At 40.6% G+C, this 27,784-nt stretch overlaps 1 protein-coding gene across 11 annotated transcripts in view; it reads left to right on the forward strand.

Annotated features, from left to right (window-relative positions):
- The window catches only part of sox6 (SRY-box transcription factor 6), a 724,678-nt gene that overhangs the window by 88,353 nt on the left and 608,541 nt on the right, over positions 1-27,784 (forward strand). For 2 of the 11 annotated variants that reach the window (XM_041197608.1, XM_041197609.1), the window contains exon 1: positions 24,474-24,553. The exons of 6 other annotated variants lie outside the window; for them this stretch is intronic. In XM_041197608.1, the coding sequence (XP_041053542.1) occupies positions 24,504-24,553 (50 nt within the window). In that variant the 5' untranslated portion in view covers positions 24,474-24,503. Of the gene's footprint in view, positions 1-3,936; positions 3,961-24,471; positions 24,554-27,784 lie in introns of those variants that run through there. 3 more of the 11 variants (XM_041197603.1, XM_041197595.1, XM_041197597.1) reach the window with 3 other exon arrangements.

Raw genomic sequence — 27,784 nt, forward strand, 5'->3', positions numbered from 1 at the left:
GCCTCAAGGATTGAAAATCCAGCCCAAAGATTCCATCATTGGGAATATGGACATCAGGGCAGACTTTGATTTTACAATTTTCAAGTTTGAGAAGCTTTGATTTGAAGTGCAAATAAAATCATTAGGGCAACATTGAAATAAGAGGGAGAAAGGCAGTCAGGAGATCTTTTTTGGGAGCTGAGCATTCATTATGGAGTTCATGGTGGAGGGGATCATAGTACTCACCACTCAATATTGGTTGCTGTTACTGTATCCCTAGTGGTACTTTTATCCATAAAGTGCATTTAAAATCCACCCTCATATTATGAGGGCTTAATAAGTTTTTATTTTAAAAAATCCATTCTTCAAATCAAAACATTTAGTTTTGGCCAATACCAATACTAAGCCATTGATTCCCTGTAACAATCTAATAGCCTCAACACAACATGTTTTATAGGAGCACTTGAGTGAGATTCTGCTTTTGTTGTGGAGCCTTGCTAGATGGAGATGGATTTAAGGTATTATAAGGTCAAGTCCTATCTAGCGAGGCTCCAGCCAGAAATTGAATTTTGTCCTTACATTTCTCAAGCTCATAAATGTATGCTTTTGATATTTGTCTTATACCTAACTGTATTTAGGCCTAGATATTAGTGAAACTGTAGCAATTAAATCTTTTGTTTGTAGCCAAGAGGTTTACATAGACCAATCAAGGTCAGTTTCTCACATCAGACCTGAAGATATTGCAGCCACTGAGCTCGCTTTGGTACAGATAGTCTCAGTCATTTTGGTCAGAAAATCGCAATGTTATTCATGATAAATGAGCTGAAATGATGCTTGCCTTCTTGGCAGGAAAGGATTAACCACCTACACAATCCACACAAACTCACCTCAGCCTTGCCATTAAGACCTTTTCAGTGCAGGATGTTGGGAAAGAATGACACTGTTGCTCCAGAAATGCTGAGGAGGTCATTTATACCTTTTGGATAGCATTTGGACAATTTTCCTTTTAATTTGCCGATTTGATTTGACTTCTTTCTGTTAAAGCCCAAGTAAACTGTCAGAATATGACATATTAGGTGATGAACAAGTGTTTTTTCCAGCTGTGTTGCAGTTTCCATCATATTGAAACAAAATCACATAATTTTTACTATCAGTTTGTTCATCGTAGGCTTGCAGAAGATGAAAATTGGAGAGTGTCCTTGGCTGGAATTTAATGGAGCCTGCCTGAGCTGGCTAGGTGGCAGGCGGGCCTGCGTAACCATGGGGGAGGTCGTGCTACCCATTTCCACTGAAGGAAATCTGAAACCCATTTAGGTGTCATCTGAGCCTGAAGGAAGTTCCATGTGATTAAAGTTGTTATTTTGAGCAGTATTAATTATTAATTAGGCTGCTGGCTAATTAGGCTCATTATTGAGCCGCTTAAAGGCCATTATCCCTGAGCCCACCGGGATTTAGTGGTGACTCAGGGATTCTTCCAAAATCTTACAGGTCTCCCCTGCATCCTGAAGGCCACCCAGCAAACTTTTTTGGGTTTGCCAGCGGCCTCCCGGCAGGGGTCCCTCTTTCAAAGGCACTTAGTGCCTGTCGGAGGGAGCTAGCATCAAGAAGGTGGATGCCCAGTGATGGTCACTTCCCGCCCTTGCATTCAAACCCCCTCCACCCCTTTGCTGGCAATCCTTCCCCCATGACCCCCCAGCCTGCCCAGACTCACTTATCTCCAGGGATGATACCTGGTAAAGGCCTCACTGAATTGCCAGCAGCAGTCACTGCTCCCGGTGGTGCTTCTGGCAATGAAGAGCTGCTGGTTTCTGATTGGTCGGCTGCTCTCAGGGGCAAGATTTCTAACCCACTTGGGGAGACCTGATGCGGCCTGTTTAAGTACCTGATTGCACTTAAATAGCTTTGGGTGCCCCTTGGAGAGGTGACACAGGTTTCCCACCAGTTCTCCCAGTGGTGGGCTGAAACCTTCTCACCTACGTTAAATTCCGCCCCTTGTCTTTTAAAAGATGTGAATCCAGCATTTTAAAATGCATTGCTAGTGGATGAGTTTGAAACTAGACAGCAACTACTAAATCAAAAACAGAAAATGCTGGAAAAACTCAGCAAGTCTAACAGCACCTATGGAGAGAAAAACAGAGTTAATGTTTCGAGTCCGTATGACTCTTCTTCAGAGCTCTGAAGAAGAGTCATACGGACTCGAAACTTTACCCCTGTTTTTCTCTCCACAGATGCTGTTAGATCTGCTGAGTTTTTCCAGCATTTTCTGCTTTTGTTTCAGATTTCCAGCTTCTGCAGTATTTTGCTTTTAAGGAAATACTAAACGTTCAGAAGGACATAACTTCATGGATTCTGCACACAATTGTGGTGCAACCATTAGCCCAGAACAAATTGGAGCCCCACATTCATTGAAAGAGAACTATGTTAGGGTAACTATCTGAGGTGTATATAGATTCAAGTAGCCTGCAGCTTCCAGGGTATTAGGAAATCTATCTCGCACATGTAACTCCCACTCCCATCTATTCAGTTTTCTTACTTCTGGTTTTTGGAACGGCTAATAAGCTGCTTTCCTGACTACGCAGAAATTACCTGATTGAAGCAGACATATGTGAAAAGGCTAGTAATGACCTATGGAAATTCAGTTTCTTATCTCCACTCCCAACCCCACCATCCACAACAAATACTGAAAAATCCATAACGAAAATATACTAGCCAGAAATTATCCCTGCAGTACATCATCCTGTGAATACAAAAACAGAAAATGTAACCATCTTTGAAGGTTTTGGGCTGAATTTTACACCTCACAGGCAGGCGCACCCCTGACCGGATCGGATGTAAAATAGCACAAGATGATGTCAGGCGAATGTCCCGACGTCATCCCGCGCTCGCACAATATTTTGGTCAGCGAGCGCATGCAAAAGTGGGAAGCATGCCCATTGACAATTAAAAGGGCAATTAAGCCCATAATGGTGCAGTTGACACCGATTTTTCATTGCCTGTCCAACATTATGGTTGGCGGATGGGTGAATCGGGCAGGCGGCCTTTGCATTTTTCATCAAGCCTCACTCAAGGGCGGGATGAGATTTCTGTGAAGAAATAAAACATAAATACATTTCTGTGGACAGCATTTTCATTAGCTAAATTTTCAGGTGATTGATTATGATGCAGAGAGCTGCCTCAGGGAGCTAAAAACCTGAAAAATCAAAAATAAAGGTTTCAGAAGCCGAAAAAAAGTGTCCATGCATCATAATCAATCACCTGAAAATTTAGTTAATGAAAATGCTGTCCACAGAAATGTATTTATGTTTTATTTCATCACGGAAATCTTATCCCACCTGTAGATGAGGTTTCATGAAAAATGTAAAGGCCGCCTGGCCAAAAGGTTGGATGGACCACGAAAAATCGGAATCAATTGCTCTATTAATGGGCTTAATTGCCCTCTTAATTGTCAGCAGGTGTGCTTCCAATTTTTGCACATGCCCACCGAATGCAATGATGTGGGAGCGCAGGATGACATCGGAATGTTCGCCTGACGCCATCTCACACGATCGGGTCAGGCACGCACCAGCTTGCTGAGCTAAAACTTCTGCCTTATGAGTTCTGGGAGCTGAATTTACCTTGTGCTCGCCTGATACCCTGACATCCAGCAAGTCACTGGCGATCATGAACAGGAGCTCGAGCAACTTTCCTCAGTACATAGATCAGGGTTATTGGGGCCAATTGTTGTGTTATGCACCTGCTACTATCTTGGTTGAGATCAGCTAACTCAATGTGAATTGTAATGGAATGTGGGATTTTCTTGGTCCTTGTGACCCATTTATGCAACAGCTACTACTAGAGCTCATTGAGGAGACTTTCAAATTGGAGGGAAAGAGGAAAGCATGCTTTTCAAAACCCAGAGTTCACTAATTTTTCTTTCCATTGTGTCTTTCACGTAAAAGAATATAAACCACAGCCACTCAGAAGAGGATAGAAGTTCTCAATGTGAGTTTCAGTTATTCTTATTCCAGTTTTCAAAGGTTCTACTCAGTTTGGAAAGGCAGTTTGTAGAAGACAAATGAAAGTGTCACCCTTCGCAGAGACTGCCTTTCAAGAATCAATTGAATTCTGATAGTTGGCAGCAGCAGCAATGACCATGAACAACAGGAGTATAATATTACTGTTTGAATAGAAGAGGACAGTAATAATTTTTGTGGAGACTGATGGGGCTCAGTCTAACCTGATCGTTCATGGATCAATTGGTTCTATTCTGGTTTAATTTACCATATGATTTACTCGCAGTTCTGTATTGTAGAAAAATATCCACACAGCAATTTACCCGCTGGCTTGAAATAGCAAGCCATTTCATTCAAATATAGAAGCAATGTAATTATAACCTTTCTAAGGTGGGCAAAAGTTTGAACAATTGAGGGTACTCATACTCTCTGTTTTATGTATACTATTGATGCTTTTGCAACATTGGTGCCACAATATCCTCCTTTAGTGCCGGGGTGAAATTCATATTGTCATGGCAGCATCTTGCTTTTTTTCATAGAATCATAGACTCAGAGAAATTCACAGCACAGAAGGACGCTATTCGGCCCATTGTGTCCATGCCAGCTGACAAGTTGCCATCCAGCCTAATCCCACTTTCTAGCTCTAGAGATGTAATCTTGTAGTTACGGCACTTCAAGTACATACCCAAGTACTTTTTAAATGAGGGTTTCTGTCTCAACCACCCATTGAGACAGTGGCCAGAATTTTTCGCTCATCGGGCAGGTGTGTGCCCGACCCGAATGAGCATAAAACGATGCGCAATGACGTCGGGCGAACATCCTGAAGTCATCGCGCATGCATGTAATATTTCGGTCAGCGGGTCCATGCAGGAGTTGGAGCCGCACCCGCTATTAATTAAGCAGCTAATTAAGGCCCTTAAGAACCCAACTGACTGGAATTTTTCGCTCCCCATTCAACCGTTTGGTTGGTGGGCGGGTGCAAAGGCCAAATGGCCTTTGCATTTTTGGCAAAACATCATCCATGAGGTTTCGACCAGTGTTTAAAATTTTTTTTAAAGCTTTTAACACTTATATTTATCATGTCCCTGCTCCTGTGACAGAAGGGACACGTTTTCATTATTTTTAATATGTTTGTTTCTACTGTTACAAATCTTGTTAAAAAATCTGTTAAAAAAAGCTCTGTGCCTCAGGGAACTCAGACTGCATGCACCGCTGTGCATGCACACACTCCCGCACTCGCACTCCTCCCGCCCCACCCTAGCAGCGCTGAGCCTGCCTGACGAGGGAAAAATTCTGCCCAGTGAATTTCAGGTCCCCACCACCTCTGGGTTAAAGAGCTTCTCCTCGAATTCCCTCTAAACCCCCTACCTCTTACCCTAAATCTATGCCCCCTGGTTATGGACTCCTCAACTCATCCATTCTATCTAGACCCTTCATAATTTTATACACTTCAATTAGGTCTCCCCTCAATCCCCTCTGTTCCAAAGAAAACAGCTGCTAGCCTATCCGATCTTACCCCATAACTAAAATTCTCTGGCACAATTACTCCCCTATACTGAGATGTCTATTGGCATCATTTCTCCATTGACAGCATGAACAACAGTAAAGTACAACATTAAGATCTGTAACTTACCAACACCCCTGAGACAAAAAAACGATATCTGCCGGATCCACAGCTTCTGCTCTCCACCTTAACTTGCACTTGGGTGGACTTTGTGGAGTCTCCTCAAACCTTTCCAGTGTCAGTCACGCTGCTCTCAGAGGTTTATCGTTAAAACCAAAGTTTAATTTCCTTCTGATTCCTACATTTCTAATTCCCTTCTTACACCTTCTGATCCAAAGGCAGGATTAATGTTGTTGTATCCATTATGATGTCCTGCTGTTTTAGCTTAGCTCATTTTAGTCATCAAATGTTTAGTTTCCACAACTAAAAATATCTCTCCCTCACCTCTTTCATTTTATCTGTTTCCTCTAACACTCTCCTAATCTTGATGACTTTCTAAAATCTTTCAACCCTGTATTAAGCAGAATCAAATCCATTAACACTACTGAAAAAAAATTCTTGCTGTCTTCAGTTTTCACATCAGTTTTCAGTAATGGCTGTGCTGCTGATTTTCGTCTGCTAATCAGGCTGGCACTAATTCTGCATCCCTTGTCATCCTGAATGGCCTTGAGTAACTTATCAATCAGCCGATACTCAGATCTCTGATCCAGTGAGCTCTTGACCACTTGCCAAATCTACCTCTTGGTGGAAACAAATCACAGTTTGTAAACCAGTTCCATTTTGTTTGGCATTACAGATCAAGTGAGTGTGGTAGCCTTTGAGAATTCGTTGCTGCCTTTTTCTAGTCCAACAGCTGCTTTCACTCTTCGCTCCCTTCTATTTGTGCCAGCAAAGTAACTGATGTTATTCTAGTTGGCATGGAAGGTCATATCGCTCGCTCTTCCCCTTCTGTCCAATCTAGTATTGCATCTCTGTTCAGTCATGTCTGTTGTTTTACAGCCTCTTATATAAAAAATATGCATATCATATCTGGCACCTTGATCAGTCTGAAGCATCCCGAGCCAACTTCATCTTTCCTTGTAACTCATGTATTACTGCCATCTGAGTTGTTAAACACAACTTTATTGAAGAATGTCAACTGCAAGTCTTTTGTCCTTCTAGCAGCTGCACCTTCTGCTCCATTACCAAAGCTCTCTCTTGTAATCTCTGTGAATCTGCCATTAAGATTCTTCATATGAATGACCTTCACTATTCTTAGGATCTCTTTATCCTCTTTCTCACTGATGATTCCACTCTACATTCAATATTTTCTGTAGATCACACATCACCAGTCCTTTCACCGTGCAGACCCACATGGCCATCAGTGGATCAACCAAAATCTTGTTTTTTTCAATCAAAGATAGTTTCTTCATGTATCTCACAAGTTTGACTAATAGGTACCACCTGCGATGGCTCCACTCTTCATTTTCCTTCATCTGTCTTTATTCTTGGTATCACTATCTCCTCTTGACTTCATATGGAGGTTCCATTTCTAAAGTTACTCTCAAGCACCCTGATTATTTCTGTCATGCCAAATACTTATTTCCTCCTAAATAATTCTATTTATAAATCCTCACCCTGTCTAAACCTGGAGGCTCCTCTAGTAACTTTTTCACCTTTTGTGGATACAAGCAAAAACTTGGTTATCTGATAAGCAATATCTCTCTCATCTCTCGCCTACGACATTTCTCTCTCCATCACAGACTTTCTTCTTTTTTCTTTATTTATTAAAAACTACTATGATGTTTCTTTGAACATTTCTTCCTTCTTAAGTCCAAATATGCTGTCCTACATGCTGTACCTTTTTCCTGCATCCTACATTATTGAAATCAAAATCCATGGAACAGCCTTCTACTCTAACTGATTTTTCCCAGAACCTCAGCTGCGTAGCTCATTATCTTCCTAAGTCTTTCTCCCTATCTGCATTCTTGAGATTTTTTTAAAGCAAAAGCTTTCAATGCCTAATCAATACTTTTTGATTTGCCTCACCTTTTTCACTCTTTCCAGCTTTAGTGGTGTCCTGCACTATAGGCCTTGACTTTTCAATGTGGTTTTAATTTACAGCTTTTTTTTACGGTAATACTAATTGATGGTACACTGTTTCCATCACTTTGGTAAGAATGTTGGTAATGAATAACCAATGACATCATAATATGTTATAGGGTAATTTCTTTCTTTTGCTTCCAAACTCTGTGTTATCGGTTTTATTTTCAAATTAGTAGAGTGTGCATATCAGGAATGAAGTCCCGTCAGGGATTTTTCCCTTTACCCAATCCATATACTGACTCTCCTGACAGTGTGTCAGAAGTTATTAGACATTGATCTAGGACTTTTCTGAATTGTGTGGCTCAATATCACACCTGTGACACAGTAAGCTATCTGAAAAGCCATCTTTGACACCCCCTCCCCTCTGAAAAGTTTTAAATTCAGAGATTAATTACTACCTCTCAGATGATAAGGTGAGATTTGAGGGATCTGCAGATTCATTTCTTTCTGCTTTATAACACCACTAGATACTGGAATGAACCTGCATTCACTTATGACAATCCAGATTTATTTAACTAATGGAATTTAAAATCTCCAGCTGCCATAGTGGCAAATTGAACTCATGTCCTTGGACCATTGGTCCAGGTCTCTGGAATACTAGTCCAGTAACACAACCACTATGTTACAGTATCCACCTTATCCAACAATGTTAAATTAAATAACATAGTGATATGATTTCTTCCTAATAACACTGCTTATCTTTGTAACATTTTGATTCCTTGCATGCCCAATAATCTCTTCGGCTGAAATATATAATACCCATATAATTAAGTTATGATACAGGCATCATGAGTCTTTATTATTTCAAAAACCTTAGTATTGAATACACTTGTGGCTTCCAGCATACACATTATGTTTTAGCATATGATATCATTAAAACTACACCTGGTAAAATTATTATTGTAGCCAATTCCTGTCCAAATCTAATAACCTATTTGCCACAACATTTTATTCAATTTTTTTGAAACATTCAATTAGCTGCACTTAGCTCTGAACTATTAGTGTTTGCTATAATCATATAGAGTGGTGAGAGGATTCAGACTTAAAGAAATACTTGCATTTATACAGAGCCTTATTTTGTCTCCAAAGCATTTCATATATAATGTTTAATATTGTGTGGCTGTTGTTCCGTAGGTAAATGCAGTGGCCATTTACGTAAACCATGATCCCACAGCTGGCACTGAGATAAATGAATACTCCATGTGTTCTTCATGGTGTTAGTTGATGGAGGAATGCTAGCTACAACATTAGGAGAACACATTGGAGTTGATTTAAACTTTTCCCTGGGATAAATGAAGTAGCAGTGGCCTCAGAATCAGTTTTGATGTTACAACCCTGTTGGTACTCCTAAATGTCAGTCACCATTTTGTATAGGGCCTTGAAAAGATTGCCCAGGTCCCTACTTCTTTCCAGTGGGAGCCTCATTATGATATGCACATCTGCATTCTGTGATGTAGATCGGATCCCAATGCAGTTTTCAGTCTAAATGGCTGGCCTATCGCTGAGTACAGGACCCACCCAGGAGATTGGGCAGTACAGATGGGGAACAAGCCATTCAAGGCGCTGTTTAGTAGGACATTCACCTGAAAATGTTTAGATCAAGACATCTGTGTGTCTTAATTCATTGTGTCAGGACTTTGTGTGGGACAGACCTTCTCTTTACTTGCAACAGCAGGCTTTAGAAAGCTCCGATAATACCCTGGAAAATGGGAGTGGTTTTGGCAACTCTCAGCCACAGTAGAACCACAGAGGAGACCACCAAGGGTGGGAACAGCACAAAGGCACACAGGATATACAGACCAAAAATGATGTACCTACAGTTTAATGAGGAGCATGTTTGAGGTGGCTGCATGTCATCAGAGAAACTCTGACTGCCTGTGATTTAACTGCTCCAACCGGACCTCCACCAACACTTCTGAAAACCGGGGTACCCATGTATGTACCATCTCTGACTGAATATTCAACATTAACCACCACAGGGCCTCACAAAAAAAAAAGCACATCGCTTTGATTGATGCAAGCTCGCTCCAAGTAGGGACTGGCCCACCAGAAACCTGCCAAAGGTGAGCTGGAAAATTTGTCTAAAACTCACCAATGAGATTCAAAGAGATCTCACCATCAAAATGGTTCACCCTCTCACTGAATCTGTTGGGAGGATGGGTAACATACTTGCCTTGTCCACCAGATGGTCAAACATTGGTAGTAGTGAAAATTGACCCTCTCCCCGCCCCTACCACCCCCACCACCCCCCACCAACCACCACTTGCAGCATGAGCCAGCTCATTCAGAGGGGGAAGAAAATTAAAGGAAAAATAAATTGTGTACTAAAATCATTTCAGCCTTTAAACCCCTCCTATTATGATACATTTTATACCTTCATAAGAATTTATTTTTATGTTAAACTATAAACAGACTTCGATATCTATAGGGATCAGATACGATTAGTTTTTATAACTGTATTCCTGATAGCAATGAGTTCATTACCAAACTGTATGATTTCTGGATTGAGGTAGAAGGTTGGTGTGGTAGTTAACCAGATAATAAGTCAAGAAGTATATAATTGAATGATATATAGATACTGCAAACAAATAAATGCTTAACTATAGGGAATGTTTGATGATGAATATTGTGATATCAGCATGTTTGAAAAAAAAATGCTGGAGCGTCAATTTTGTTTTCTTGTAAAGAAAGAATTTGCACATACAGACCACCTTTCACAACTGCAGGATATTCCAAAGCATTTCACAGTCAATGAAGCACCATTGTTATGTAGAGGAACATGGTAGCAATTAAAGCACAGACAACATTGACCGGTTAGTCTGTTTTAGTTAAAAGGACACCAGAAGAACTCCCTTGCTCTTATTTGAATTGTGCAGTTGGATCTTTTATATCCAGTTAGACAGGATATCAGTTTAACTTCTCACTGGGTAAGTCAACACCCGTGACAGAGCAGCATTCTCACAGTAGCATATTAGAATATCAGCCAAGATTAGGTGCTCAAATCTTACAATGGCATTTGAACTTGAGGTGTTCTGCCTCAGAGGTGAGAATGTTACCACTGAGCCACAGCTGACAATGTGCCTGGTCAGTTAATCAAATGAGGGAGAAAGTTATTCAATTTAAATACAAGTATCTTGTATGCTTTGTTTGTTCTTAGCTGTCTTTCAGTTTGAATTTTGGGTTTGTGATATATATTTATAAAATTACACTTTATAAGATGCTTCTGTTACAAACTGTTCATGCTTCCATGTCTGACATAGCTGCTAGATTTACTCGTAACATCAAACAGCAACCACAGCAGGGCCTAATTAGAATTTCCTATTTTTAAAAATTCAGTCATATGGCGAGGGTAATGTGTACAGTTAAACTGAGCTTATTTCAAAGAGGGATTCTCAACCTCACAACTCCTTTTAGAGATATATCTTACCATCAGGACCAGTTTTAAGGAGGTCTCACTATCAATATCTCCTTTGATGAGATTCACCATCAGGGCGATTTTTAAAGTGGAAATAATTCTTTTAAAGATGTATCACCACCAGCGTTAAAGGCAGCCTCATGAATTGGACCCTCATACTGTGGAAAACTGTCACTCTGGGTAACTTCGGCAAACATTTTATATAAAGCCAGCACTGTACCTGACCAGACTGAGTTACACTATGTAACTCTGACACTGCACCTTTCCTGGGTGAGATGCATTGTTGTTTTGCTATAGTTGTAGACCATGATTGGTAGATAAGGCAAAGACGGCTAAAAAATGATGATAGGAAAAATCCGACTGTAAGGGCTAGGCATTTGTAGTCAGGTGACCACATTGAAAGATCTACCTGGAATTGCCTTGGGGCTCCTCCTGATCAGCCTCTGAAACCTTGGCAGGTCAACAGAGACCCTGCCAACGAGGATTATCTTGAGATTCTGACAACATTCTGTTGTAGTTACAGTGGCCAATTGGAAGAAGCTCCAAGTAAATTTCCAGTGTTGATATTTTACAAAAGGTTTCTCAGTTGTAACAACAGTTTCTCTGATTGGAGTTTGTGGTTTTTTTTTCTCCCCAGTAGTGATAGAGTCACCTCACATTACAGCAGACTGAGAGATTATCAGAAGGCATATAGTAGTTCCTGTCCTCTTTCTTTTTTGCTACTGGTGTGTTTTGCCATTTTCTTCAGTTTAGAGGCCTTGATCCCAGCGGGCAGTGCCATTTCTGGATAGGATTTTACACAAACACATGTTTAACTATTTAACACATAGCGCTGTCTTAAAGGGAAGCCTGTATTCAATCTATGCTACTCCATGGCCAGTAATTAACTTCATAGGGGAGGCTGTGGGAGAGCATTTTCAAATTGTGGGAGCTTAATTTTTAACATCTTGGATTCATGTTACTCTTCTGACTTCTTGTTTTTTGTAAATGCAATCTCTGTTCCTTTTGGTTTTTGTAAAAACATTTTTTATTTGTTATGAATTTTCAATACAAAGTGAACATTCCTCAACAAAAGAACAAATCACAGAATATACAGTGACACAGCCATTATAAATAAAATAATTTTAAACTTGTTAAAATGAGCAAACAAGAGAAAAGATTTTAGGGGCCTGAGGATGGGAGAACGGCCCAAATTAATGAGGCTCAAAGGAAACCAAGCAAGTTTGTATTTGACAAACTAAATTCTCCCCGACTTAGTTTCAAGTCACCCCTGGACCATGCACTGCCTCCTGGCTGAAGGAGCAAGTTGGAAATCCTCCATAAGCCTCTGCCAAAGCTGGTGCAGGAGTCATACAGAGGTCAGAAGAGGCACTTGCTCTAGGGTCAATACTGGCTGTTTCTTCTGCCCACGATTCCTCCACTGGTTGGAAATAATGCAACAAGTTATTTATGTTGAAAAAGTGAACGATGCACTTACCGCCTTCTGGCTGCTTCTGCTGTGTGTATCTGAATGGGGGCGGGTGTTTTGGAAAGATCTGTCATCAAATCGAATTCATGTTGCTAATGTTTATGTGAGTTTGGAAGAAAGCATAGAGCCTTCTGCCTGTGTAATTGGTATTTCAGTTAAGTACAGTAATGCTGATTCTGGGAGCTGTGCACCATTCATAAGAGGTTGCCTATAATTATTTTCTAATAATGAAGGAGCCATGCTCAAAAGATGTTACATCAGAGAGACTGAGTTACAAAGAGGGTGAGAGATCATTGTAATAGAGAAATTGAGAACACTGTGTAACAGAGAGGGCAAATGATCTTTAAAATAGAGATGGTGAGATTAATGTGCAGTAGAAAGGGTGAGATCGCTCTGTAACAGAGAGGGCGAGAGGTCATTGTAACAGAGAGTGAGAATCATTATGTAACACTGGGTGAGAAATCATCGTGTAACAGAGGGTAAGAGATAATAGTGTACAGAGAGAGTGAGAAATCATTGTGTAATAGAGAGGGTGAGAGATCTCTGTAACAGAGGAAGTGATAGATTGTTTTGTAACAGAGAGAGTGAGAGATCACTGTTTCTCTAACACAGGAAGAGATTGCTATATCTCAGAGAGCCAGAGATTGTTGCATAACTCAGCAATGAGGTTGCTGCACATTGGAGATTAAGTGATCACTGAATTACTGACAATGTGAGTGATCAGTCTGCAGTAGACAGAATGAGAGATTGCTGTATATCTGAGAGAAGAAGACATCAGACTATATTGGAGAGATCACTATAGTAGACAGAATGATAGATCACACTATACATCTGAGAGATTGTTGCATGTGCTATTGCTGTATATTCAACAGAATGAAAAATTGTTGTCATCACAGAAAAAACATTTATATACACATATATCAGAGAAATGACTACATATCGCAGCAACTGCTGAATGCCAGAGGGGATGCTGTAGCTAAATACCACTGCAGGAGTTCCTCAAGCAAGTATTCTCAGCCCAACCATCTTCAGCTGTTTCATCCATAACCTTTTCTATCATAAGATCAGGCATGGGGTTGGTACTGATGATTTCAGTGTTCAACTCCATCTTCCACTAATGAAGCAGTCCATGCCAAGCTACAGCAGGCTTGGGCTGAGAAGCAGCAGGTTACAGTTGTGCCATATATGTGTCGGGAAATGATTATTTCTAGCAGGAAAAATCCAACCTTCAACTGCAATCTCCTCCACCACCAAATGCACTACATTTTCAGTATTTAGTATCTACAGCATGCATGTAGCAACTCACCATGCTTACTTCAATTGCAAGATTGCGAGAACACTATTACCGTGAGGTTCCCCTCCAAGTCACACACCATCCTGTTTAGACATTTGCCACTTTCCTTTGTTGTTGCTAGGTCAAAATCATGGAATTCCTTAGCTAACACTATTCTGGGAGCACCCAGGTGGCAATGGTTCAAGAAGACAGCCCAGCCTTATCTTAGGACAACTAGGCAATAATATGGCTTTTGCCAGCATTACCCACATCCCATTGATGGCCACACCTTCAGTTGCCTAGGCCCTAATGTAGATTTTAAGCAGTGTCTTAAAGGCAGAAAATGGAATGGAGAGGCGGAGAGTGTATGAAGCGCATTCCAGAATTTAGCGCCTAGATAACTGAAGGCACGACCACCAATGTAGGAGCAATTAAAATTGGGCATATTTAAGAGGTCAGAGGTAGTGGAGCACAGATATCTTGGAGGGTTGTGGGGCTGAAGAGGATCACAGAGATAGGGAGGCGCCTAGCCATGGAGGGATTTGAAAGCAACAATGAGATTTTAAAGTCAAGACCAGAAGCTAATGTAGGTCAGCAAGCACAAGGGTGAGAGGTGAATAAGATATATGTAAGAACATATATTGAAAAAGTAACCTCCATTCTAGAGATTGTTGTATATCAAATAACATTATATATTCAGGGAGAGTTTTATATCATTGTAATAATTGTATATATTCTGCATGTGAGAGGAAATACTTTACGGTATGTCACAAATATTCTATGTTTGACACACAGCTATGTGTAGCAGATTACTGTATATCAGAAGGAATACTGCACATCACACAGATAACCATATTATAGAAATTGCATGTATCTGTGAGTATGCTGTATATCACAGAAGTTTCTGTGTATCACAGAGATCCCAATTCTTGGTGAGATTGTTCTATGTTAGAGAGATTGTTGTATAGAAGGTAGAATACTGTATATCAGAGAGAATGCTGTGTATCAAATGGTATGTGGTGTACCAGACAAGCTGCTGTGAGTCAGATAGAATGCTTTACATTGAAGTACAAAATATATATAATTGAGATTTCTGTATCATAGAAAATGCCATACATGAGGGAATACTATATAGCAGAGATTATTATATATCACAAAGAATGCAGAGATGAGTGTGTTTTGCACAGAATGCTTAAATTCGAGAAATTATTCTGTATTGAGAACATTTTGTTTATCACTTTGTTGCATACCACAGAAATGACTTGTATATTGTATTTCATCTACAAATTTCTGTATATCACAAAGATTAATGTCTATCACAGAGGTTGAGGTGTACCAAAGGGAATGCAATAATATCAGAATGATTCCTATATATTTGAGAAAACTGACATCACAGGAACTGCTCTATATTACAGGGAATATTGTATATAAAAGACATAAACTGGAGACAAATCTGTATATCAGAGAGAATGCTATATATAAGATCACACATTAGCAAGATTGCCATATGTTGCATAAGTACCTATATTCAGTGAGATTTATGTCCACCACAGAGATTGTTGTGCTTCTGTGGTGCCTTATACTTCTTAGTAGGTAGTATTATTGGATCAAGGAAGTTGTGCTCTGAGCTCCACTAGAATTCAAACGGTAGGTCCTGAGACTTTTCTACAGAATACCAAGTGAAAGTGTTTGGAGACTCCTGTTGCAGTAACATTGGAGACAAGATTCAGATGCTCCTACAACTGAAGTTCAGGCCACAGTGCAGCAATCAATCTGGTGGGGGTGAGTGGGGGAAGGGAGGGTGCGGATAGGGAGGGTTGTTAAGGGAATGAAGACCCATTCACAGCTTGACACTGCATAATTTCAGCAGATTTCAGTGGTGTTTTCATAACAATGGTTCAAACTGTAAATTGATTTGTCCCTCTACGCTTTCAGATCATTTTTAGGACTTCTCCCCCCAGTGCATATACTTATAAACACAGCAGATTGATGAATTATTTTCAATCAATATATTTTGATCCTTTATATCATTACGGAATAGATAGGGAGAAACTGTTCCCATTCATGAAAGGATAAAAGAGTGAGAGAGCACAGATTTAAAGTAATTGGCAAAAGAAGCAAAAGTGGTATGAGAAAAAGCTTTTTCATGCAGCAAGTGGCTAATGTCTGGAGTGCACTGCCTGAGAGTGTGGTGGAGGCAGGTTCAATCAAAGCATTCAAAAGGGAATTAGACTGTTATCTGAAAAGGAAGAATGTGCAGGGTTACACAAGGTGGTTGGTGGGGGGGTGGGGTGGAATGGCACTAGGTGAATTGGTCATTCAGAGACCCGGTACAGACATGATGGGCTGAATGGCCACCTTCAGTGGTGTAACAATTCTGTGATGTAAATTTTAAACAGTTTTGATTGCACTAATGCTACTGAGAATATTGGTTACCTGTGATATGCAGCTCTCTGTTGTATATCTTATAACTGAGTAAGATCTGAATCAAGGAATGGTTAGTCCTAAAAACAAAAAAACTGCGGATGCTGGAAATCCAAAACAAAAACAGAATTACCTGGAAAAACTCAGCAGGTCTGGCAGCATCGGCGGAGAAGACAAGAGTTGACGTTTCGAGTCCTCATGACCCTTCGACAGAATCCCCTGCCCCAAACTCCTCCTACTTCCCTACCGAGATAAAAGGAACTCTGGCCCTCACACTTACCTGAATGCTGTTGTGGCCAATGACTGCTGAATTTCCATAGGCCGGCAGCTGCTACTCACCCACTTCCCTACTGCTCCTGGCAGAAAGTCATGTGGCAGCATATTAATAAATGGTTAAAATGGCCTTATTCTGCCATGAGTGAGCATGAACCTAACGGAATCTGACAGGCAAAATTTTACCGACCCCCAGGAGGCAGGAATGGAGGTGAGGGTTGTGGAGGTGATAAAATTGAGGGGTTTCATGTTGGATTGGCTCCTCAACCATGTTCCTCCTTTGGGCAATTTTACTGATGGCAGGACTGGAATTATTGATGTTTTGCCGAAGATGAATCAATCCCCACCTGCCATCCCCTCCCCCCACCCCATCGTGTGGGAAGGCAACCAGCCTCCCAGTGGCAGCCCGGGATGGGGGAGGACTTTGTGAAACATAGCGGGGGGTCACAAGCAGGGAAGGCAGCACCTGTGGCCCCAACACTATTCCTGGAGGGATTTGTCCTTCAGTACATGGCTCCTGAATTTTTTGAAAGTTTTTCTAATCCTATGGGTTGAAAGCTGCAGTGGTCACCACTCCTGATGCAGCTGATGAGGCTTCTGAGCTGCCAGCCCTCTGATTAAAATTCTGCACAGGTTCCTGCCAATAACTCACTGCCAGTTAAAATCGCAACCCCACTCCTCTATTTGAGATAGTGGCTGTAGACAGAAAAGTGCTAATGCAATTTATATGGAATGCTCAATCATCTTTCAACGTATTGTCCTCTCCCTTCAATGCTGCTTCTACCAGTCACGTCTTGGCATTACCATCATTTTTTCCCTTCAAAAAATAATTGCATGTCCTTTTCATTGATGAACAGCACATTTTGAGAATTCTGAGACTAAAAAAGAATGTGGTTAGCACAAGCTATTGAAGGGAACTGAGCCAGCAGAGGGAGTTGAGTGCTGTTGCGCATTCTTGGGGGTTCCAGTAATGTTTATAAACCACTGTGTTGCGTAGTAGTGCCTTAAGGCATCATCTGAACTCGATTGTATTCCAGCATTAGATCTCTTTTAGGTGTTTATAGAAAATGCATGCTGATAACATTATTTCTTGGAAACTAGCTTTTAGTTGACGGCTAATAAACTTCAGTGCTCGTGCCTCAAATATTGTAGTCCCGAAATGTGATGTGAGCGTATTGCAACATTAAACCTTTTTTTCATTGCGTAAAGCATGGTACATTGGGTGTGTGCCAGATTTTCAGGGTGATTCTTTAGGTGTCAGCAACATGTAAGAAACTGAAAAACTGCAGGTTTGCTCATGGGCTCCAGGCACCTAATGGGGAACATCCTGAATTCACTACTGGTGTTCAGGCTCCCAGCATACTATTCATTGGCCTGCCCAGTTGGACAGGTTGGAGATATACTGTGCACATCAGGTGGAGATTAGGCGTCAGGCCTGGTAATATGGACATCCAATACTTGAAACAGTGGACACCATCCATTTCAATGTGACCCCATCATCAGAATCAACTGCACAGAGAAACCTGGCCAATGTCTGCCATGACACCTGCTGGTGGCAGATATTAAAACATACCTCATGAATGGAAGAGATTTTACAGTCTTATTCTTACATTGGAGGTCTGACGGCAACTATAAAGTGTTTGAACTTTTCTTTTGCAATGTACAGCAAGATTGAAGTGCCTCAGTGATGTTCCTGTCCATGAACACTTATAGATAACTATTGCTCACACTTCACTGAAATTAAAGTTATTTGACAAGTTCACTATTTTTACTTTGATACCCTTTTGCCCATGTGTGAAAATGATTCATCAGTGAGATGTCTTTTCAAGATATTAAAGCCAGTCCAATATTTTAAGTACTTCAACCAGTGCTCAATCTGAAAGCAGTCTATCCCAAATGGAACTCCAAACTTAGCCCTAAAATGAAGCCTAACCTTGTCTCTAACCCTCAGTCAAAACTCTAACCTTCAAACTAACACTAACCCTTGGCTCATAATCTAGCCCTGTGTGATTCATATAACTCAGCCCAATCTCAATTCCCACCCAAATTCTCTTGCCTAACCTGGAAAGATTTTATTCATGGCAGATTAGAAAACTGTCAGGAGCAGCAGCAAAACAGGAGGCAGCAACAACAAGATGTCAGACAATGGCAGCAAGGCACAATGGTTCAACAATTAGTTCAAAAATAAACTGACCTGCATTAAGCAGCCCATGGAAACTGGTATGATAAAGTTTTTTCACAATTTTTTGACATCCACAAGAAAGCCAGAATTTGGAACCTCACGTCAAAATGAAGAACCTACACAATAAGACCAGTGAGTAAAGCATTAGAACAGCTTACCTAGGTGAGCAACTCAAGTTGAATATATTTTTGGAAATTTCATCACATGGACTCCTACCCTCAACCACCTGCCCAGTAAAACCACCTGTTATTCTCCTATCCCCAATATTCTTATAGCCAATACATGCAAGCGCTCAAAGAACATTAGAAAAAACAATTTTTTTAATGCCTCATGAATTTTGTACCAAGCTGCTTGCTGCAGTTTCCAAAAAATTAATCTTTAATTCCTGAAGACTCCAGGGCAATCTTGGAGAGTTGGTATCCTTATCCCAATCCCTGGTATTCAGGCCAACTATAGCACCTCCACCACTTTGTAGGTTGAGATCAGCAAAACTAGCATAACCCAGTAACTTGGGATCTTGCCAGGTTGCTCAGTTCTATATTGAGCAAGGTACTTATGACTAGCTCCATACTCGGCAGGCTATTTACCAACTGACATATCATAGTAAAGGTTCTGGAGTGAGCCTATACAGAATGGAGGTGACAATGCCCTTTTAAGAAGAATAGACTGTAATGTTATTCAACAGTGCTATTGTGCTGAGTAGTGCCTGACTGGAACAAGTCAGCAAAATAAAAGGGACCTCTTTGAGTATTAAGGGTAAAATTGCCTTTGCTCCCAGCAGGAGGGCTACATTAAATTGGTACATATTGTATTGTTGCCTCCCTCTCAATTAACACAATCAGTATTATTTAAATTTACTGTTCTCTCTCTCTCTGTAAATCACCCAATTGATTTTGATTTTTCTTGAAAGCAGTAACAGATTTTCTTGCATACTTGTTATCTATTCTTTGCTTATTGTAGTTTGATTTATTTTGAAAAGAGGTCACTGCACAGAGTCAGTCAGAAAAGGACTGTGTCCATACGAGGCTGGAGGCTGCCCTGACACTTGTCCTAGATGAACAAAATGCCAGACTTTGATATAAATGCCATTGGCTTCCATGAAGTTAGGTTACAGCTGGCTTTGAAGTGTGATTCTTTCACTGAGTCTCTGTCTGTGATAGACCCTATCTAGTGATTTTATTGGCTTATTTAAGCTGCTGAAAATGGTTTAAATATAAAGTTTGGATGTAATTTCTCAATTACTTTAGTCTAAGATATTTCATGTGGTTCTGCCCAAACATCCCATGATGTGCCCTTTATCCAAAGGAAAGACAAATTATTATAAACAAAACTATGGTCAACTTTATGCAATTTTTAAAAGCAATTCTAACCACCATTGTCAATTGATTTTTGTTTGGGGCTTTGGACCATTCTTCAGCCTAGATAGTAGGTAAGCAGCCTACACGCAAAGTTATTGGTCATATTTAGCTGGTCTCTGTTGATCCATGTGAATGAACTAGTGGTGAATCACCTGTTTATTCCACAACAGTCAGACCTTGCCTCCCACTGCCCTGGAGGGAGGGACTAGCCTTTGTTCAATATCTTTTTCCTAATGGTATGATCAGGATTAGGAGTTTGGCGCATGAATAATCCTGGCTGCAAACCAATTTTATGTCCATCCTTGGCACGATACCCTTGAACACCAATGTGCTTCCCGATTAAAAGGGAATTATATCTTCATGGACCTGCCTCCCATTCATTTAACAGGAAGTGGAGTTTGTATACAGTCTTACAGAGTACACATTTTTATCATCTGAGATTTGTGACGACCATGATATTAAGTTAAGGCTGCTTTACTATCTTTTGTTACCTCCTCAACCTAAGGTGTATTGCAGGCAATGATGATTGCTGTCAGTACTGTGAAAATGAATGACTGTTTATGGGTATGATCATCTTTTTACCTCGGCATGTATGATTTGAAATTAGGATTAATTTCATCATGGCTAGTTTGTCATTCACTGGTATCAACAGTATTGACTTCTTTCTGTCCATGGCAAAAATGATCAGTTTGCCAGCACTGTAGGAAACAAAATGAAGTTAGCTCCACTTCCTTTTTTTTGTAGACCAGCACCAATATTTGCACAACACCACAGCACATACCTCGCATTGTTATAATACATGCTGAGAGCTGGCTACTATCACCTTTCGATCTATGAAATATTTACAATATATGGAGATGAATGATAAATAACGTGAGGCATTTCTATTTCCTTTGGAGTGAAAGGAAAGATTACTTTATCATCTGGGTTAAAAGAGCCTGTTCTTTGATGATTATTCATTCCACGTTATTGCTACATTATATTGTTCTTACAAATGTATTGTATATTTTTCCTTCCAGTCTAGTTGCTTTTTAAAACTTCAGTTTGAAATCACTTGATCATTACTTTCCTTAATGTACTAGATGAGAAATTGGGATCATTATTACCCATTTGTTAGGTGCTTACAAGCACTATATTGGCAAGGGCATTAGTGCATGCACAGTGAATGGCTATCAAGGTCATGCTGGCATGTGACCACAGGCACTGAATCAAGCAGGTCAATGCCCTGTATCTGCCAGCGGTCATATCTACCTTCATTCTGTGGCGGTCATTGTGCCAACTGCTCATGAGCCAACACAACAAACCAAAGGGTGGCACTTGGAATATTGGCTGATCACATGGCTGATGACCTTTGTGCACAATGATTGTCCATGAATACAACGAAAGCCATGCTGATAGAGCAGTCCATTGGCGCACTGAAACAATGCTTCCGCCTGGACCATTCTGGAGAAACTCTTCAGTTTTCATCAGAGTGGATGTCAAGACTTGTGGCGGTCTGCTGCATATTGTATAATCTCGCCATCATGAAAGCAGAAAAAAGAAAGACTTGCACTTTTCATGACCACCAGACATCACAAGCATTTTTCAGCAAGTACCTTTTGCAGTGTAGTCACTGCTGTACTGTAGGAAACATGGCAGCCAATTTCCTCACATGCAATAAATTTCCATAGGCCTGAATCGTCGGCTTGGCAAGCAGGGGTGGGGCCTGCTCGCTGAGGTGCAAAATGACGCAGGGTGACGTTGGGTGTGCGTCTCAATGTCATCATGCGTCATTTGGGATTTTCAGTTCGGCAGGCACGCAGCCAACTCAGCTGCGTGCCCGCCGAACTGTCAAAGGCCTATTAAGGCCATTTAAAAAGGCAATTAAGCAATTACCTGAGCTGCCCGTCCAACCTTAAGGTTGGCGGGCAGGCAAAGAGCCTAGGTGGCCTTTGCATTTTTCATGGAACCTCATCCACGGGCAGGATGAGGTTTCATGAATGATTTTAAATTTTCACACAAATTTTTATTAAAATTAATGCACATGTCCCAGCTCATCTGGCAGTATCACATGAGGGGATATGTCATAAAAATTATTTCTCCACTTTATTAACCTTTTAAAACTTAAAACTTATCTCCCAGAGGCACCTCACTCCCAACTCAGGCAAATCCCCCCCGTCTGCACAGGGAACGCACAGCACTTCCAGGTGTGCGTCACGCTGGGCAGGCCTTAATTGGCCCCCCCACATAAAATGGCGGCACGAACCCAATTGGGTCTGCGCCCGCCCACCCCTGTACAACCCCCCCCCATCCCCATCCCCCCAATGGGCGGAACATTCTACCCATAAACAGCATAATGACCAGATAATCTGTTTTTTATGTTGACTGTGGAATAAATATTGGTCAGGTCACCAGAAATAACTCCCCAGCTCTTCTTCAAAATAGTGCAATGAGATCTTCTACATCCACCCAAGAAAGATCCTGCTGATGTGTCCAGCCAATAAACAGCATGGCTAGCACTGATTGGACTGTGAAATCAATAAAATAAACAGGCAGCATGAAGTTGGCAATCAGCTTACATCACCATCAACAAGAATAGATTACTCTCACTTTGTGTTCCTTTTTTTGGGCCCATTTTTGGGTTTTATCGAAGTTATCCTCAAAGGCGACCGACACAATTGTAAAACAAGCTTCAACATGAATTTTCAATTTAAAAAACAGAACAAACATGGGTTAAGGGGGTAGAGGTGAGGGAGTGGGTTGGGGGAAGGGGCAGGATTGGTGTTGATTGCCATCCAGTAACCCTTGCTGTGTGTGGATTTTGGCCAAAACAGTATCAAGCTCAGCCATGATGTGCCCACCATGTCTGACATCACACAGTGTTAAGATTTATAAGGTAATTTTGCTCATTTTTGGTACAGTATTGAGAGCAACTGACACAGCCATGGTAAAAGGAGTTAATACCTCATTCAGAGATAACATTGGTGGGAAATCCACCTGAAATGAGGAACATTCTACCCATTGGGCAAAAACTACATACCAACACCTCTACCAGTTCTGGAAAAGAGCTCCGGAATGCAAGTCATTGCATAATATAAATGTAATGTAATAAATAATAATACTAGTTTACAGAGTATCTCATTACATTAGCTATCTCAAAGCACTTTACACTGCAAATTTGTTTTTGAAGCGCAGTAAATGCTGTTTTTCAGGCAAACATAAATTTATATGTCAATATATCATAAACAAAGAAGACTGCAATATAAAAAAATACTTGTTGGGATTGTTCAGTGGAATCTGGTCATGGCACTGAGTTTGAAATACTGGCCTGGAATCAAATATCCACTAGTATTGAAATAATAAAATAGGATTTGCTTTTCGGGGATTCATGATTCCAAATGAGTATCTACATTTTTTTCCTGATGCTAATTCAGAATGTTCAACCATGGAGCTTACAGTGAAGCATTTTACTGTTGAGACCATAGAATGAAAATGTTAGTTTGTAAGGCCTGCTCGGGCTTTTCCAAATCCATTGGTTTAAGTGAATTTGAATCTTTCAATCAAAACCCAAACAGAAAGATCCATGGGAGCTGCTCCAGTTCACTATCTTCCTTCCTTTTGAGTTTGCTTTCTGTTTTTGTTCCTTTATTCCCCCACCCCACCCAACTTCCCTTTAAGCCTTCTGCACTGTGGCTTGCTGCAGAGTGTCTGACCAAAGGTGTTATCTGGATGACAGCAGGGCAGGATTTGTTTAGTCATTCGGGGTCAATGGGCGTGGTTATCTCTGTTTGTCTTCTTGCTTCTGGGCATCAAGGTCAGCAGAGTGTGCGCTGGCACTCACTCACTCTTTCTTCCATCTCCCCCACACCCAAGTCAGTTATATCTTTTATGTTTTTCTGAGCCGGTTTTAATACCTCCACCCGCAATTGTTCACTTAACTTTAATAAGCCTGTTTTGTCACTATCAGACAGGCAGCCTCTCATTCACTGTGTACTAAGCAGCATATTTAATGACTCCGATCAATTTGCCATGACCTCAAGGGCCTCGGCCTTTGTTTAATTTGTGGCACAGAAACGGATTAATGGCATAAATCAACTGCTAATGAGATTCAGGCCTGTTGCAGAAATATATAATAATTATGTTAATATTGAGAAGAATCAACGATAATGTGTATTGTGCACAGACCCATGTGCAAATGCAGGAGAGGCTGATTTTCAAACAAGACTTGACAAATCCCTGGTACATGCTAGCTTCTGCCAGTAAATAATTGCAGGATAATAGCACCCCTTTAAGCTGCTCTGAGTAGACCACATGTCAAAACTATTAAGTCAAATGCCTCGTTTACAAAGCAGTCATGGAATTTCACTGATCCACCTCTCCCTCTTTAACTACCCCAGAATATTTGACACTGAACCTGTTGCTCTGCCGGACTGGAGGTGTGTTAGGCTTGTGAGCTCTGATTTTACACCGAGGTGGGAGGGGTGCTGACCCTGAGTGCAACAGTGCACTAATGTCCTTTCAAACATCTGTACTCCATAATTGGATCACAATGTGCTAAACAGCTAAGCGTTATGAGGAGGAGACAGCACATGTTACTGAGCCAAATTAAGGACACTGACGGGTGAGGAAATGTTACATTTTTTGATTTATATGCAGAGTTTGTCTCTGGAATTAAAGCCACCATCAGCTTTATGGTCCAATAGGCTTTTCTGCTGTTGTATATTATAGCCAAATAGAAATAATTTGAGATTGTATCAAACCTGTATGATTAAAGGTTTAGTATTATCATTATAATATTCGTATAGTATTCCCATGCTCCTATCTGCTTCAGAGACTTGGACAACCTGCAGCTGGCCCCTCAAAGCCCTGGAGAAGTACCTCCAGCGGTGCCTTCACAAGATCCTCCAAATCCAGTGGCAAGAAAGGCAGTACAACAGCAGTGTCCTCTCCCGAGCCAACTTTCCCAGCATCGAGGCACTGATCACTCAAAACCAGCTCCGCTGGGTGGGGCATGTCATTCGTAAGCCTGTCACCAGACTCCCAAACTCAGTACTGGCAGGAGACTCCCAGGAGGACAGTACAAACACTGTCCTCAGAGCATCTCTGAAGAGGTCAAACTTGTGACTGACCAAAGTGGAGAAGGCTAATTTGGAAAGGCACGAAATGCATTGAGAAACTTTGTTGGGAACGTGTGGAGGTGAAATGGATACGTAGCAGGCTGTGCCCAAACCTCCACCATCCCATCTATCCAACCCTTCAAGCACCACCTGCCCCACATGTGGCAGGGTCTGTAGATTGCACATTAGACTTCTCAGCCATCTCCGAACCCTTGAACCGGAGTAGAAGCAAGTCATCCTCGATACCGAGGGATTGCCTAAGAAGAAGTTTAGCTTTTATTTGCAGAATATATTCTGAAATTTTGTCCACCTTTTTGACCTTCTTTCCTGATTGATTCTGGGCTATGATCTCCTGGTCACCAGCAGACCCCCAAGATTTCATCCAGTTGACTATTCTTCAAGTATGAATCTGGAGAATGAATGACAAGTTGTTTGCCCATTGAACCAGATCCTCAATGTCCATGAATATATAATTTCTAACATGGATGACTGGAATCATGTGTAGGAACTCTGCTTCGTTTATAGTTCCTCCTCCTCCCAATCATAGGGACTCCACAGCTAGCTGAGATCAGTTAGCTTATCACTGATGAGGTTGCTCAGTGAATCATCTAGGAAATCATGTCTTGATTTTTCTTTTGAGTTTATTGTGTACATGCAGGCACCTCGACAATTACACATTTGCCGACTTTTGTACTTTGTGGCTGCATCAAGCATTTTCAGTTAAATTATAAGCCAAATTATTGCACAATCACTTGATATTATTTCTATAATAGAGCCTTTGAGAAACTTGTTCATAAGAAACAGAAATGGATAATGATTATGTGGATGTGGTTTTGCAAATAGTGCCTTAACTACTCGCATCTTAAATATTTGGGAATATCTGGTCATGATACATGTTAAAATGGCATGTATTCATTGAAAATATGCACAGAAAACTCTTACACTCCTTTCTAAGTTATAATTGACATTCTGAATTTTAATCTGTCCAAAGAAGAGCTCCAAAAATAGTGCTGCCCAATTATTCTAGTGTTATCCTGAAAAGCTGCTCTCAATGTGACTGGTCAACCACTGTTAATCTAATCTGTCATTCTCTGCCAAGTCCAAAACCAAACAGGGGCAGCACAAGGGGAAATAGAAAGGTGAGATCATGGCTTACATTTTGGTACTTATTTTGCTGCTGATAAGTAAAAGTCCCTGAAAGCTGCAATAACTTTAAACATTAGTATTTCCACATCATAAGCCTAAATAATAAATTAAAACTTGACATTTTAAAAGCTATAGTCTCATCCAAAAATGGATGGGTAGCACCCCTACACTAAAAGTGTTAAAATTAGCTGTTGCTTGTTGCGGACTTATATCTATTAGAAAAGCATCTCCCTTGGGGCCCATCATGAAGGGAGGGCGAGAGAGGCATTCGTCTTATTCATCTTGGATATGATTCAAGGCTAGGCCCAAATGATAACTGGATGGTGTGCCAACAAAGATAAAAAAGACAGGAGACTTTCACCCCATGCCTGATTGGGATTTATAGTCAAACTCCCAGAAATGATGGAAGAAGACTCTAACCAACTGCACCAACCGGTATACTGCTGGACAGAGCGGAGGTTCTTTTCCTTTATGATTTTGCTCAATTTGAATCTCGACTCTGAAGATAACTGGGCAGTATTATAACCAAGGCACCACCTAAAACAAAACTTACACAATAGCAATTGAGGGGCTTAGTCCATTCCTGTATTTTAATGACACATGTATAAGAATCTCATCTGTACTGTGCTTGTGCTTAACTTACTTATTAATGGCTTCGAGGCGACAGTAGCAAGCGTACATTGGAATAAATTATATCTGAGTCACTCCTTATATGAAATGTAACTGGGATATAATTTACTGCAGGTACTGGCTTGATGATGTTCAGGTCTTGCAGTGACTTGCATCAAGTTTTATGTTCTCTTGGCTTCATTTAATGTTTGAGTACATTTAGTTTTATAACAAATTATTGTCAAGAAGACAATTATTCTATGATTCAACCTCACAAAATATTTAAACTGACTGGGATCTGCCTAAGGCTGTAGGCCAAAACTGTCAAATGTGTTTAACAATATAGTGACAAAATGGCTTCTGTCTCTTTAACTGACACAAACTACACACATTAGTTTGCAATGAAAATGCACACAAAGAATGATTGAAAAACTATTTGGTGTAAACAACCTGCTCGCTTCAGTTTACTTGCTTATGGAAGCATTTTAAAATCACCTACTTCTAGAATTAGACATGAATCCACAATATTTGAAGAGCTTTTCTGAATTGGAATCTGGTCCAGCTTCAGGGTGACCACTATTCTAACTGTTGTATCTGATTACTGAAGACTTGATGAATCTGCAAAATTCCTCTAAGTTGCAAAATATTTTTAAAAAAATCTTAATATTTCTTTCCTAAAAGCACAATGATCAAGGCTAAACCTTCAGTGCAGTACTGAATGAGTGCTGCACTGTCAAAAGTGCTAGATGAGAAGTTAAACCGAGGGCCCATCGGCCCCCTAAATTGGACGTAAAAGATTCCATGGCACTATTTCAATGAAGTGCAAGGGAGCATCTTGTCCAATATTTATCCCATAATCAATATCACAAAAAAAATAGATTATCTGATCACGATCATATTGCTGTTCGTGGGAGCTTACTGTGCACAAACTGATTGCTGCATTTCCTACATTACAATAGTGACTTTGCCTCAAAATTACA

The sequence above is a fragment of the Carcharodon carcharias genome, chromosome 10, assembly GCF_017639515.1.
Source record: "Carcharodon carcharias isolate sCarCar2 chromosome 10, sCarCar2.pri, whole genome shotgun sequence".
Lineage (NCBI taxonomy): Eukaryota > Metazoa > Chordata > Chondrichthyes > Lamniformes > Lamnidae > Carcharodon > Carcharodon carcharias.